The sequence below is a fragment of the Ambystoma mexicanum genome, chromosome 2q, assembly GCF_040938575.1.
Source record: "Ambystoma mexicanum isolate Mex_15411 chromosome 2q, UKY_AmexF1_1, whole genome shotgun sequence".
Taxonomy (NCBI): Eukaryota; Metazoa; Chordata; class Amphibia; order Caudata; family Ambystomatidae; genus Ambystoma; species Ambystoma mexicanum.
Window position 1 is genome coordinate 1,300,052,376 of NC_090924.1, and position 12,827 is coordinate 1,300,065,202.

A 12,827-nucleotide genomic window follows, 5' to 3' on the forward strand; every position below is an offset into this window, starting at 1 on the left:
ACCATGGTGACTAGTTTACTCCTAGTCCATAGTCCCCTTTCCTTAATATGGTCCCACCATCCACTCTTGTAAGAGTCCCTTATCTTCATGCTGATAGCAGGACTAGTGGTTAAGCAGCGAACATGCATTAGGGAGACCTGTGTCAGGGGCATTTTCGTATGTGTGCATGTGACCTATCACAGCCAATGAGTAATGCTGTGTTGGACCCACCTATATTTATAATTGGGCTAGTCTGTGTATTGTTAAATTAGCCAATCTCTTCTACCTTTACTGCCAGTCAGTCTTGCAATACATCTGCCCAATTGAGTGGTGCTAAGGTGGGGCTGTGTCTGATTCATAGTGTCCACAGGACTCCATTAGTGGTTTGTAGGAGTGAACCCTCCATTTAATGTGAAGGACAAAACTCCAGCTAAGTGTTGGATGTTTTCCTACACATTGCCTCCGATCGCAGAATAGGGTTGTGTGGTAAATTGGTGGTAAAGTGTCAGTAAGTCCTTTTCCACCACATTCTGACACTTTTTACTACACCGTCATACTTGTAATGAGATTGTGACTCTCCTGCAAGATACTGTACTGGTCTACTGCAACATCTGCAATCAGGATATTTATTTTACATCACTAAATCCTCATCCACTGGGCTGGTCTAATAACATACCTTCAACTAGAATGTTCCATTTTCAGCATCATATCAACCATACTGTGCGGGCTGATTGAAATACATGGAGCAGGAATAAAGTAAGAACGGTTTAGAACTACATTCACCACAATGCACAGGGTCGCTCTACCAGAAGCCTTCGAATAGGAATCTGCACTTTTGAGTCTTCCTAAGGCAATATTGCTGGATACCATTCATCGAACAAATTACATTTTCACCTGAACTAGTTAATTGGAAATTGAACCTTTCAAGCCTTATTGAGAGGTACGATTGTGACATTTGTAAATCATTTGTGAGTAAATATCATGGAAGTTGGGGCTGTTCAAGACTAGGAATTTGGGTGCTTTAATCCTTTGATCTAGAAGAGGCAGGAAGGACATGGACATACTTAGAGATTAATAGGAACTCAGAAGTAACAAGGGCCATTTTTGACATTTTGGATCTCCCGGCATGCCCAACACCGGCAACGCAGCAAACTCCTGAAGAAGCAAATCACTATTGGAATTGGACACTCCAAAGTAATCAATACCAACTTGTGATGTGAGCATCGCTTAAGTCTACAAAACACAAATGTTGGACCTACCCTGATGTGCCTATTTCAACAAAGTCTACACATTAGATGCTTATATTGACAACATTGGTGGAAAAACATTTAATCATTATGACTGTTAATTTTGTGTTGTTTTTTCATTAGTGATGCAAGGATATCTGGTATAGAGTTGCTTTTTTTCTGTGCTGATTGGTAGGTCAATTCTAGGTCAATAGGAACAACAGGGTATGTTCAACATTTGTGTTTTGTCGACTTAAGCGATGCTCACAACAAAAGTAGGTATTGACTAAAAAAAGCGAGAAGGTGTAACACAATGTTTTGTCCTACTTGTCTGTAAGAATGTCTAAATACACCTTTACCAGGAGCTGGGCATAGGAGGAAATGATCACCCTAGCTCTTAAGTTGAATTTCATGTTTTTATCCACAACGTCCACTGTTGTAAATCCCCCCTTCGTTTCATACTTGTTTGTCTATAAGTGAAATACACCACACAACAAAATGGTAAATGGTGTAGTGCACAATGTTATGGATCATTAAACAGGGCATTGTGAAACTCCCACAAAAGTCATAGAATAGAAGGGATCTTTTTTGAACAGCATGTAAGATGTTTTGTGAAGGTATTGAGGGACTTAGTACCTCGAAAAAAATGAATCAAGGAATAAGCCGAATTGATGCTTGTTGTAATTAAAAGTGTTTGGGCATTAATTGTTATACATTGTGTTTTGCAACTCCTTTGAAACTGACATTGGGCCACATTACGAGGTTGGAGGGAGCCTTGCCGGTTTTACCGGCAAGGCTACTCCGAAACTTGGCTCCGACACCCACGAAAGTGGAATCACCGGGCCATTCCGACCTCAGCGGACTCGGTAATTCCCCTTGCGCGGGTGCCGGAGCGGGTACGTCCCCATTCCTCTTTGAGCCCCCATAAGGCTCAATGGGAATGGGGAGGATGGTAGCAGTGGTACCGTTCATAACGGTACCATTGCTACCATCATGTTCTGCGTCGGGTGTCGGTAAGGCCACCTGGTCAGACCAGGTGGCTGCTAGGGCACCCGCGAGCAGAAGTCTTAGTATGGCGGTACGGTAGCAACGGTGCTGGTAGCGATGCCGGAGCCGTTGTTGCCTTACCGCCATTCTCCCAATGAGGCCCATTAATTGTCTCTTTTGTCTGAACTTCTGTGACCTTTTCGCCCATGCTTTAAAATATTTCCTCAACTGTAGAACCAGCTTGAACTACTATACCTTGAACTTTCTCAAAAATACTAGAAGTTCAATCTGTTCAGAAAGACTGAAAAGTACATCTGGAAAATCGCAGATAAAATCCTATTTCTCCTTGATAGCGTGCTCGTTCTTTAAGTGAACATATGCTTTTATCTTCTTTATATGAAGTGTCCTGAGATGGCAGACCCCAACTCCTGCCAAACTGCTCCCAGAAATTAAAACAAATTGCTCTTTGGATGTGCAGATTTTGCAAGTGAAAATGTAAGAAAAGGTAAACCAACATATACATAAGACATGAATCATATAAAGTCAAAGGCAATTATTGTAACTACTTATATACAAAAGGTGGAATATTACCACTCTCCACTATGATTGAAAGGTTTATCCAGAGCAAGAAGGAGAAGACGAAGGGTGTCAGCTTCTTCATTCTGGATGTAGGTCTAAAAAAGAAAAAAACAATAGAAAAGAAATGTTAAATATGACAACTATTCATATTTTACACCTCGACAGTAGCATTGCATGTCCTGGTGGAATGCAGTCAGCATGAACATTTAATCCACTCTAACAACATTGATGGATTCTATCGGATCTTTTCAATCTCAAAAAATTGATGTCTGTACATCGATGCTGTTACAGGTTTTCTTCAATTTGTGTATGCCGGTGTGCAGGGCAGGAAAGGGACTGGAAAGGGGGACGGGGATGAGTGGGTGAATGTGTGGTTGGAGAAACAGTCCTTTTCTCAGTATGTTTTATTTAAATTCCCTTCTCCAGCCATCTGTCCCCCCTTCACCTTTTTAACTTGTGAAGTAATGGCTTCTTGTCTTGGTTTTTTAGGTCCCTGATATTTTGATTATCTGTGCTTATGACACATTTGATCTTACCCTACGATTACCATGGCACCCTATTGTGCGGTGACAAAAGACGGTTTTGAGTTTCTTCAATCCAAATATCCAAACCTTATGTGGGAACAGTAAGAGAAACATCAATGAAATAACCATGTCGTGCCGTCTTTTGCGCAGGGCTTTTTCCGTGTAAGTAGCAGCAGGTTTCCTATTCTTCGAAGGTTCTATGGTGCGGTGACACTTGTAAGATATGTAAAGCACACAATTGAACTGCAGATTGGTATGTGAGGACATTCATGTAAATAATGTTTTATTTTTTATTCAAAGGGCTTCATGGTTTTATATAGAAAACCTTTTGCACCATGAATACAAATAAACAATTAACAGGGTAATTCATAGAAATTCGCACAAAAATGGCGCACGCGGCTGGCGCACAGTGTCCCCGTGCGATACACTGCGCCAGCCGCGTGCGAAAAAATCCTTTTCATCGCACAGCGTATTCATGGATTTTACCCTCCGAAACCAGCCGTAGCACAGAGTGGCGCAGCGACCCTGCAGCAGCGCCAGTTACGCCCCCAAGAACGCCCTCGCGCAAGGAAAAGCCTTCAAAATGCCCAAATCATCGCAAAGGGCTGCGCTAACCCTGGACCAGTTCACAGGGCTGGCAAACAGCAAACGCCAAGCGGGGAACGTGTATTTCAGTGGTTCGCGGGAAGTTCCACACGCGATTGTCCTGTGTACGTGTACATCAGGGGTGCGTGGGAAGTAACACACGCAAAAACAGCAGGGTACGTGTATTCCAGGGGTGCGCGGGAAGTATCACACACAAAAGCAGCAGGGTACGTGTATTTCAGGGGTGCGCGGGAAGTATCACAAGCAAAAGCAGCAGGGTATGTGTATCTCAGGCGTGCGCGGGAAGTATCACATGCGATTCCATCAGGGTACGTGTATTCCAGGGGTGCGCGGGAAGTATCACACGCAAAAACAGCAGGGTACGTGTTTTCCAGGGGTGCAGGGAAGTATCACACGCAAAAGCAGCAGGGTACGTGTATTTCAGGGGTGCGCGGGAAGTATCACACGCAAAATCAGCAGGGTACGTGTATTCCAGGGGTGCGCGGGAAGTATCACACGCGATTCCATCAGGGTACGTGTATTCCAGGGGTGCGCGGGAAGTATCACACGCAAAAGCAGCAGGGTGCGTGTATTTCAGGGGTGCGCGGGAAGTATCACACGCAAAAACAGCAGGGTACGTGTATTCCAGGGGTGCACGGGAAGTATCACACGCAAAAGCAGCAGGGTACGTGTATTTCATGGGTGCGCGGGAAGTATCACACACGATTCCATCAGGGTACGTGTATTCCAGGGGTGCGCGGGAAGTATCACACGCAAAAACAGCAGGGTACATGTATTTCAGGGGTGCGCAGGAAGTATCACACACAATTTCATCAGGGTACGTGTATTACAGGGGTGCGCGGGGTGCACCACACGTGAATTGCACGTGTGGGTCCTCCCAGGTGTTCCCTCTACACCCTCCACGGCCCCTGCAGGTGGCCCACACCATAGGGGCCTACCCTGCACATGTCCTGCAGGCACCCCATCCACCATGGCCATGCCCCCCAGCCAACCCACATGTCACCTTGCACTACTGCCCACCAACGCATGTCCCCATGCACCCCCAACCACCAGGGGCAGCCTCCACCAGGCCCCCACTCATGTCTCCCATCAACCTCACCCCCCAGCCACCAGGGGCAGCCTCCACCAGGCCCCAACTCATGTCTCCCACCACCCTCTCCCCCCAGCCACCAGGGGCAGCCTCCACCAGGCCCCCACTCATGTCTCCCACCACCCCCACTCCCCAGCAGTGCAGGGTAAGCCTCCACTAGTCCCCACTCATGTCCCCTATCACCCCCACCCCCCAGCAGTGCAGGGGCAGCCTCCACCAGGCCCCCACTCATGTCTCCCACCACCCCCACCCCCCAGCAGTGCAGGGGCAGCCTCCACCAGGCCCCCACTCATGTCTCCCACCACCCCCACCTCCCAGCCATCAGGGGCAGCCTCCACCAGGCCCCCACTCATGTCTCCCACCACCCTCATCCCCCAGCAGTGCAGGGGCCGCCTCCACCAGGACCCCACACATGTCCCCTGCACCCACACCCCCCAGCAGTGCAGGGGCACCCTCCACCAGGCCCCCACTCATGTCTCCCATCACCCCCACCCCCCAGCATTGCAGGGGCAGCCTCCACTAGGCCCCCACTCATGTCCCCTATCACCCCCACCCCACTGCCACCAGGGGCAGCCTCCACCAGGCCCCCACTCATGTCTCCCATCACCCCCACCCCACTGCCACCAGGGGCAGCCTCCACTAGGCCCCCACTCATGTCTCCCACCACCCCCACCCCCCAGCAGTGCAGGGGCAGCCTCCACCAGGCCCCCACTCATGTCTCCCATCACCCCCACCCCCCAGCATTGCAGGGGCAGCCTCCACCAGGCCCCCACTCATGTCCCCTATCACCCCCACCCACCAGCAGTGCAGGGGCAGCCTCCACCAGGCTCCCACTCATGTCTCCCACCACCCCCGCCCCCCAGCCACCAGGGGCAGCCTCCACCAGGCCGCCACTCATGTCTCCCATCGCCCCCACCCCACTGCCACCAGGGGCAGCCTCCACCAGGCCCCCACTCATGTCTCCCATCACCCCCACCCCCAGCATTTCAGGGACAGCCTACACCAGGCCCCCACTCATGTCTCCCACCACCCCCACCCCCCAGCAGTGCAGGGGAATCCTCCACCAGGCCCCCACTCATGTCCCCTATCACCCCACCCCCCAGCAGTGCAGGGGCAGCCTCCACCAGGCCCCCAATCATGTCTCCCACCACCCCCAACCCCCAGCAGTGCAGGGGCAGCCTCCACCAGGCCCCCACCCATGTCTACCACCACCCCCACCCCACAGCCACCAGGGGCAGCCTCCACCAGGCCCCCACTCATGTCTCCCACCACCCCCACCCCCCAGCAGTGCAGGGGCAGCCTCCACCAGGACCCCACACATGTCCCCCTGCACCCCCACCCCCCAGCAGTGCAGGGGCACCCTCCAACAGGCCCCCACTCATGTCTCCCATCACCCCCACCCCCCAGCATTGCAGGGGCAGCCTCCACCAGGCCCCCACTCATGTCCCCTATCACCCCCACCCCACTGCCACCAGGGGCAGCCTCCACCAGGCCCCCACTCATGTCTCCCATCACCCCCAACCCCCAGCAGTGCAGGGGCAGCCTCCACCAGGCCCCCACCCATGTCTACCACCACCCCCACCCCACAGCCACCAGGGGCAGCCTCCACCAGGCCCCCACTCATGTCTCCCACCACCCCCACCCCCCAGCAGTGCAGGGGCAGCCTCCACCAGGACCCCACACATGTCCCCCTGCACCCCCACCCCCCAGCAGTGCAGGGGCACCCTCCAACAGGCCCCCACTCATGTCTCCCATCACCCCCACCCCCCAGCATTGCAGGGGCAGCCTCCACCAGGCCCCCACTCATGTCCCCTATCACCCCCACCCCACTGCCACCAGGGGCAGCCTCCACCAGGCCCCCACTCATGTCTCCCATCACCCCCAACCCACTGCCACCAGGGGCAGCCTCCACCAGCCCCCCACTCATGTCTCCCATCACCCCCACCCCCCAGCAGTGCAGGGGCAGCCTCCACCAGGCCCCCACTCATGTCCCCCATCACCCCCACCCCCAGCATTGTAGGGGCAGCCTCCACCAAGCCCCCACTCATGTCCCTTATCACCCCCACCCCCCAGCAGTGCAGGGGCAGCCTCCACCAAGCTCCCACTCATGTCTCCCACCACCCCCACCCCCCAGACACCAGGGGCAGCCTCCACCAGGCCCCCACTCATGTCTCCCATCAGCCCCACCCCCAGCATTGCAGGGACAGCCTCCACCAGGCCCCCACTCATGTCCCCTATCACCCCCACCCCACTGCCACCAGGGGCAGCCTCCACCAGGCCCCCACTCATGTCTCCCATCACCCCCACCCCACTGCCACCAGGGGCAGCCTCCACCAGGCCCCCACTCATGTCTCCCACCACCCCCACTCCCCAGCAGTGCAGGGGCAGCCTCCTCCAGGCCCCCACTCATGTCCCCTATCACCCCCACCCCCCAGAATTGCAGGGGCAGCCTCCACCAGGCCCCCACTCATGTCCCCTATCACCCCCACCCCCCTGCCACCAGGGGCAGCCTCCACCAGGCCCCAACTCATGTCTCCCATCACCCCCACCCCACTGCCACCAGGGGCAGCCTCCACCAGGCCCCCACTCATGTCTCCCATCACCCCCACCCCCCAGCATTGCAGGGGAAGCCTCCGCCAGGCCCCCACTCATGTCCCCTATCACCCCCACCCCACTGCCACCAGGGGCAGCCTCCAGCAGGCCCCCACTCATGTCTCCCATCACCCCCACCCCACTGCCACCAGGGGCAGCCTCCACCAGGCCCCCACTCATGTCTCCCATCACCCCCACCCCTCAGCAGTGCAGGGGCACCCTCCACCAGGACCCCACTCATGTCCCCTATCACCCCCACCCCACTGCCACCAGGGGCAGCCTCCACCAGGCCCCCACTCATGTCTCCCATCACCCCCACCCCACTGCCACCAGGGGCAGCCTCCACCAGGCCCCCACTCATGTCTCCCATCACCCCCACCCCCCAGCAGTGCAGGGGCACCCTCCACCAGGACCCCACACATGTCCCCCTGCACCTCCACCCCCCAGCAGTGCAGGGGCAGCCTCCACCAGCCCCCCACACATGTCTCCCACCACCCCCACCCCCCAGCCACCAGAGGCAGCCTCCACCAGGCCCCCACTCATGTCTCCCATCACCCCCACCCCACTGCCACCAGGGGCAGCCTCAACCAGGCCCCCACTTGTGTATCCCATCACCCCCACCCCCCAGCATTGCAGGGGCAGCCTCCACCAGGCCCCCACTCATGTCTCCCATCATCCCCACCCCACTGCCACCAGGGGCAGCCCCCACCAGGCCCCCACTCATGTCTCCCACCACCCCCACCCCCCAGCAGTGCAGGGGCAGCCTCCACCAGTCCCCCACTCATGTCTCCCACCACCCCCACCCCACTGCCACCAGGGGCAGCCTCCACCAGGCCCCAACTCATGTCTCCCATCACCCCCACCCCCCAGCAGTGCTGGGGCACCCTCCACCAAGACTCCACACATGTCCCCCTGCACCCCCACCCCCCAGCAGTGCAGGGGCAGCCTCCACCAGGCCCCCACTCATGTCCCCTATCACCCCCACCCCACTGCCACCAGGGGCAGCCTCCACCAGGACCCCACTCATGTGTCCCATCACCCCCACCCCCCAGCATTGCAGGGGCAGCCTCCACCAGGCCCCCACTCATGTCCCCTATCACCCCCACCCCTCAGCAGTGCAGGGGCAGCCTCCACCAGGCCCCCACTCATGTCTCCCACCACCCCCACCCACCAGCCACCAGAGGCAGCCTCCACCAGGCCCCCACTCATGTCTCCCATCACTCCCACCCCACTACCACCAGGGGCAGCCTCCACCAGGCCCCCACTCATGTCTCCCATCACCCCCACCCCCCAGCATTGCAGGGGCAGCATCCACCAGGCCCCCACTCATGTCCCCTATCACCCCCACCCCCCAGCAGTGCAGGGGCAGCCTCCACCAGGCCCCCACTCATGTCTCCCACCACCCCCACCCCCCAGCAGTGCAGGGGCAGCCTCCACCAGGCCCCCACTCATGTCTCCCACCACCCCCACCCCCCATCCACCAGGGGCAGCCTCCACCAGGCCCCACTCATGTCTCCCACCACCCCCATCCCCCAGCAGTGCAGGGGCAGCCTCCACCAGGCCCCCACTCATGTCCCCTATCACCCCCACCCCCCAGCAGTGCAGGGGCAGCCTCCACCAGGCCCCACTCATGTCCCCTATCACCCCCACCGCCCAGCAGTGCAGGGGCAGCCTCTACCAGGCCCCCACTCATGTCCCCTATCACCCCCACCCCACTACCACCAGGGGCAGCCTCTACCAGGCCCCCACTCATGTCCCCTATCACCCCCACCCCACTGCCACCAGGGGCAGCCTCCACCAGGCCCCCACTCATGTCTCCCACCACCCCCACCCCCCAGCAGTGCAGGGGCAGCCTCCACCAGGCCCCCACTCATGTCCCCCAGCCAACATGTCACCACAATCTAGATCCCTGGCCCTTATGGGCAGCCTCCAAATGCCAAACACCCACCTGAGTATTGCATCCACCCACTTAGAAATGGCAAAAACATGATAGAACCCCAATTGCAAGTTTGGAAATTAACACATGTCCCTCACATACACCCAATGGGTGTCAGTGAATGTCAAAACTCATATCATGATATGCATGAAACCAATGAGATGATACTACACATTGAAGTTTGAAGAAAAAATATGTATTAAACGCAACATAAATTGAATCAAAAATAAACAAACTATAATGGAATTTTTTTTTTTTAAAACCAGCAGGTACGTGAAATAATGCAAAACCACAAATCATAATGCAAACGAAAGGTGTCCAAAGTCACAGTCCACAAAAGTAAATCCAATGGAAAATTAAAATCGAAAACCATTGCTCCATGGTGAAATCATAAAAAAAAATGAAAATCCAAAAGTCAACTATATACAGATAAACAATCCAGGGTCCATGATCCCAAACGAAGAAATGAAACCTATCGAATAACACTACCTAAAAAAAAAAACGATATACAAAAATGTGGCCCATTGTCCAAAAGGTCCAAAAAAAATGCTAGACCAAAGGAAACCTAACACTAACTACAGAACTATTTACAAGGGCAGCGGGCTAGTCCGACGGCTCACTTCGGGATGGTCCGGGCCAGGGCATCATCGAACTCCCGCTCAATGTCCCGGAGGCGCTCCTCCTCCATGGCCCCGAGGGTCCGCAGGGCAGTCCACATGTTCCCCCCAAATTCCCTGCGGATTGCCTCGAGGCACTCGGACCGCCTCAGGGCCCTCTGCATGGAGTTCTCTGCCCTGACCGTCGTGAGCCGTGCCTCTTCCGCCCGCTGCCGCTCCGCATCTATGGCGTGGCCCAACCGCTGCCACACGGAAGACACTTCCCGTCCTGGGTCCTCCTGCCCTCCGGCCGATACCTGCCCCTCCGATGATGAAGGCCCCGAGCCATCATGGCTCCCACCACGTTGCTGCTGCTGCTGCGCCTCTGCCCGTGCACTGCCTCCTGCTGCCTGCACATCCTCCGCTGGCTGGGTTGCAGTCGTTGATGTGGCCACCCCTGCTGGACGTCCGACTCCCGACTGTGGCAGGGATGCCTCCTCCACCAGCCTGGCCGCACCGTCAGAGGCAGCTCCACAGGGAACCCAGGTGACTGATGGGTGGGAAGATGGCACGGAGGACGACTGGCACATAGGGGGTTCAGTTGAGGAGGGGGTCTGAGCAAGCCCCATCAAACGGAGGAATCCGGCCTGGGTGACCTGTCCCAGTAGGCCGACACGGTCAACGAGCCATTCGAGATGAAGTGCAGTCTCCTCATGAAAAGACTGCAGGTCACCTCGCATGGCCTGTTGACGCAACGCCACACCTGTCAGGACAGACTCAACCCGGACCCGGATAGCCACGTCCGCAGGCAGAGGAAGGCCAGTTGTCGTGAGCTCATCCCCTGCCTGAAAACGGGTCTGGACGTAGGCATCCCTGCTGGTGCAAGATGATGCAGTGACAGGATCAGGGACAGGATTGCTCACAAGCACCTCTGCGGCGACCTGTGCTGCCTCCTGTCCCTGGTCCTGCACTGCACCACTAGCACCGGTGGAATCCCCACCTCCAGACCCCGTCTCTGTTGCTTGCACGGCCTCCTCCTCCACCAAACCCCCCACCAACCTGGATGACTCCGTGCCATCTTCCCCCGTTGGGCCCTGTGGGGTCCCAGCTGCCCCTTCTGCTGCCGAGGAGTCCAACTCCGACCTCCGCCTCTTAGACCTCCCCCCGGCAGCTGCGGCCTGGGACGCGGCACCAGACTCCTCACTCCCCGACGAGATCACAACCTGGGAGGGGAGCCGGGCCTTGCGTCTCCGGCTGGCGGTGCGGTCCCCGCCGCTGTGCTCCACAGCACCTTCTCCGCCCTCTTCATCAGTTGACGCTGCAGACAGGGAGAAATAAAACACAGGCATCAGGGCACTGTACAATGGACACATACACACATGACAGTTGCACATGAGTGGCATTGGCAAACCTCAGACAATGCATCACAATTGGCAACACACATGTCATTTCTACATGCACACATGAGCCATACCACAGCCACATCGCAACTGCCAGCACCATCCATACACATACAACAGCATGAGCAGGCAAAGGTGAGCCAGACATCACATGCAACACAGGGAGTGCACTACACATGCACACACACCACCACACTTGCATGCATGTGTACACCTCAGCCAACTGTCGCAGTGTTCCGATGGGCATCCATGTCACATCTGCCAATCAGGCTTCCACATCCCGCTGTCACATGCATCCATGTTGCATCACTGTTGCACCCTTGTCAAATACACACACATGCACATGTACACAGTGCTGATACATGCAGCTGAAAACAACATACATGCGTGACATCACGAAAATGCCTACTTACATACACATTCATACAAACATGTGTGCCCACACAACTGCATTTGGCATGCAAGCCTACACACACAAGCACCATCCATGTCTCACACATGACAGCGCTCGCATGTGTTAGCCTCATGGTCCTGCACCCCCACCCAGACTCGGCCCCATACAAACAGATGTGCAACCGGCACACTACTGGCACATCACCACACGCACAGCTTACAATCATGATGCATGTACACTTACCGCTTGACTCCAGACGGGTCTGCCTCTCAAGGACCTGGACGTGGAGCGCTGGGGATATGTGTTCCGGACCCTCATCTGATCTTCCGACAAGTGGCCCCGGCGCCCCTTAGCATCCGCTGCCTTCAAGAGGCGCCGGGCCTTGTTCAGGGTCCTGGACCTGAAGTCCTCCCAGCGCTTCTTGACATGTTGGAAGTCACGGACTGCCACCCCCTCCGCGTTGATGGCAGTCACGATGTCGGTCCAGATCCGAGTCCGTCCTTCCTTGTCGGCGCGCACACTTCCGTAGAGGGCATCATACTGCCCCAGGACTTGCTTCACCAGGACACCAACTTCCCTGGCACTGAAGCTGGTGCCCCTCTGCCTCTCTGGAAGGGGGTTGTCAGTGGTGCCAGATGTTGCAGTGCCCGACATGACAACCCCAGAGGCAGGAGTGGGTGGGCAACTGGGTCCTGGGGCTGGGCTGTGGAGTGATGGAATCCCAGTCGGGAGTCTTCGGTTGCAGCAGGGGTGGTCACAGCAACAGCACACCTGGCTGATGTGCAGGCAGCAAATGGCAGGGCACGTGGGCAGCAGGCAGTCAGGCAGCAGCAGATGGCAGGTGGGAGCGTGCTCGGGGTTCTGGGGGGCAGTAAATCAGCTTTCTGGGCAGGAGCGTGGTCTTCCGTGTGCTTACGC

The 12,827-nt window shown here is 56.3% G+C and overlaps 1 protein-coding gene across 1 annotated transcript in view; it reads right to left on the reverse strand.

The window, feature by feature from the left end:
* The window catches only part of COL6A6 (collagen type VI alpha 6 chain), an 858,285-nt gene that overhangs the window by 553,165 nt on the left and 292,293 nt on the right, over positions 1 to 12,827 (reverse strand). Inside the window, exon 2 of the mRNA XM_069646627.1 lies at positions 2,784 to 2,866. Coding sequence (XP_069502728.1) covers positions 2,784 to 2,853 — 70 coding nt within the window. The 5' untranslated portion in view covers positions 2,854 to 2,866. The remainder of the gene's footprint in view (positions 1 to 2,783; positions 2,867 to 12,827) is intronic.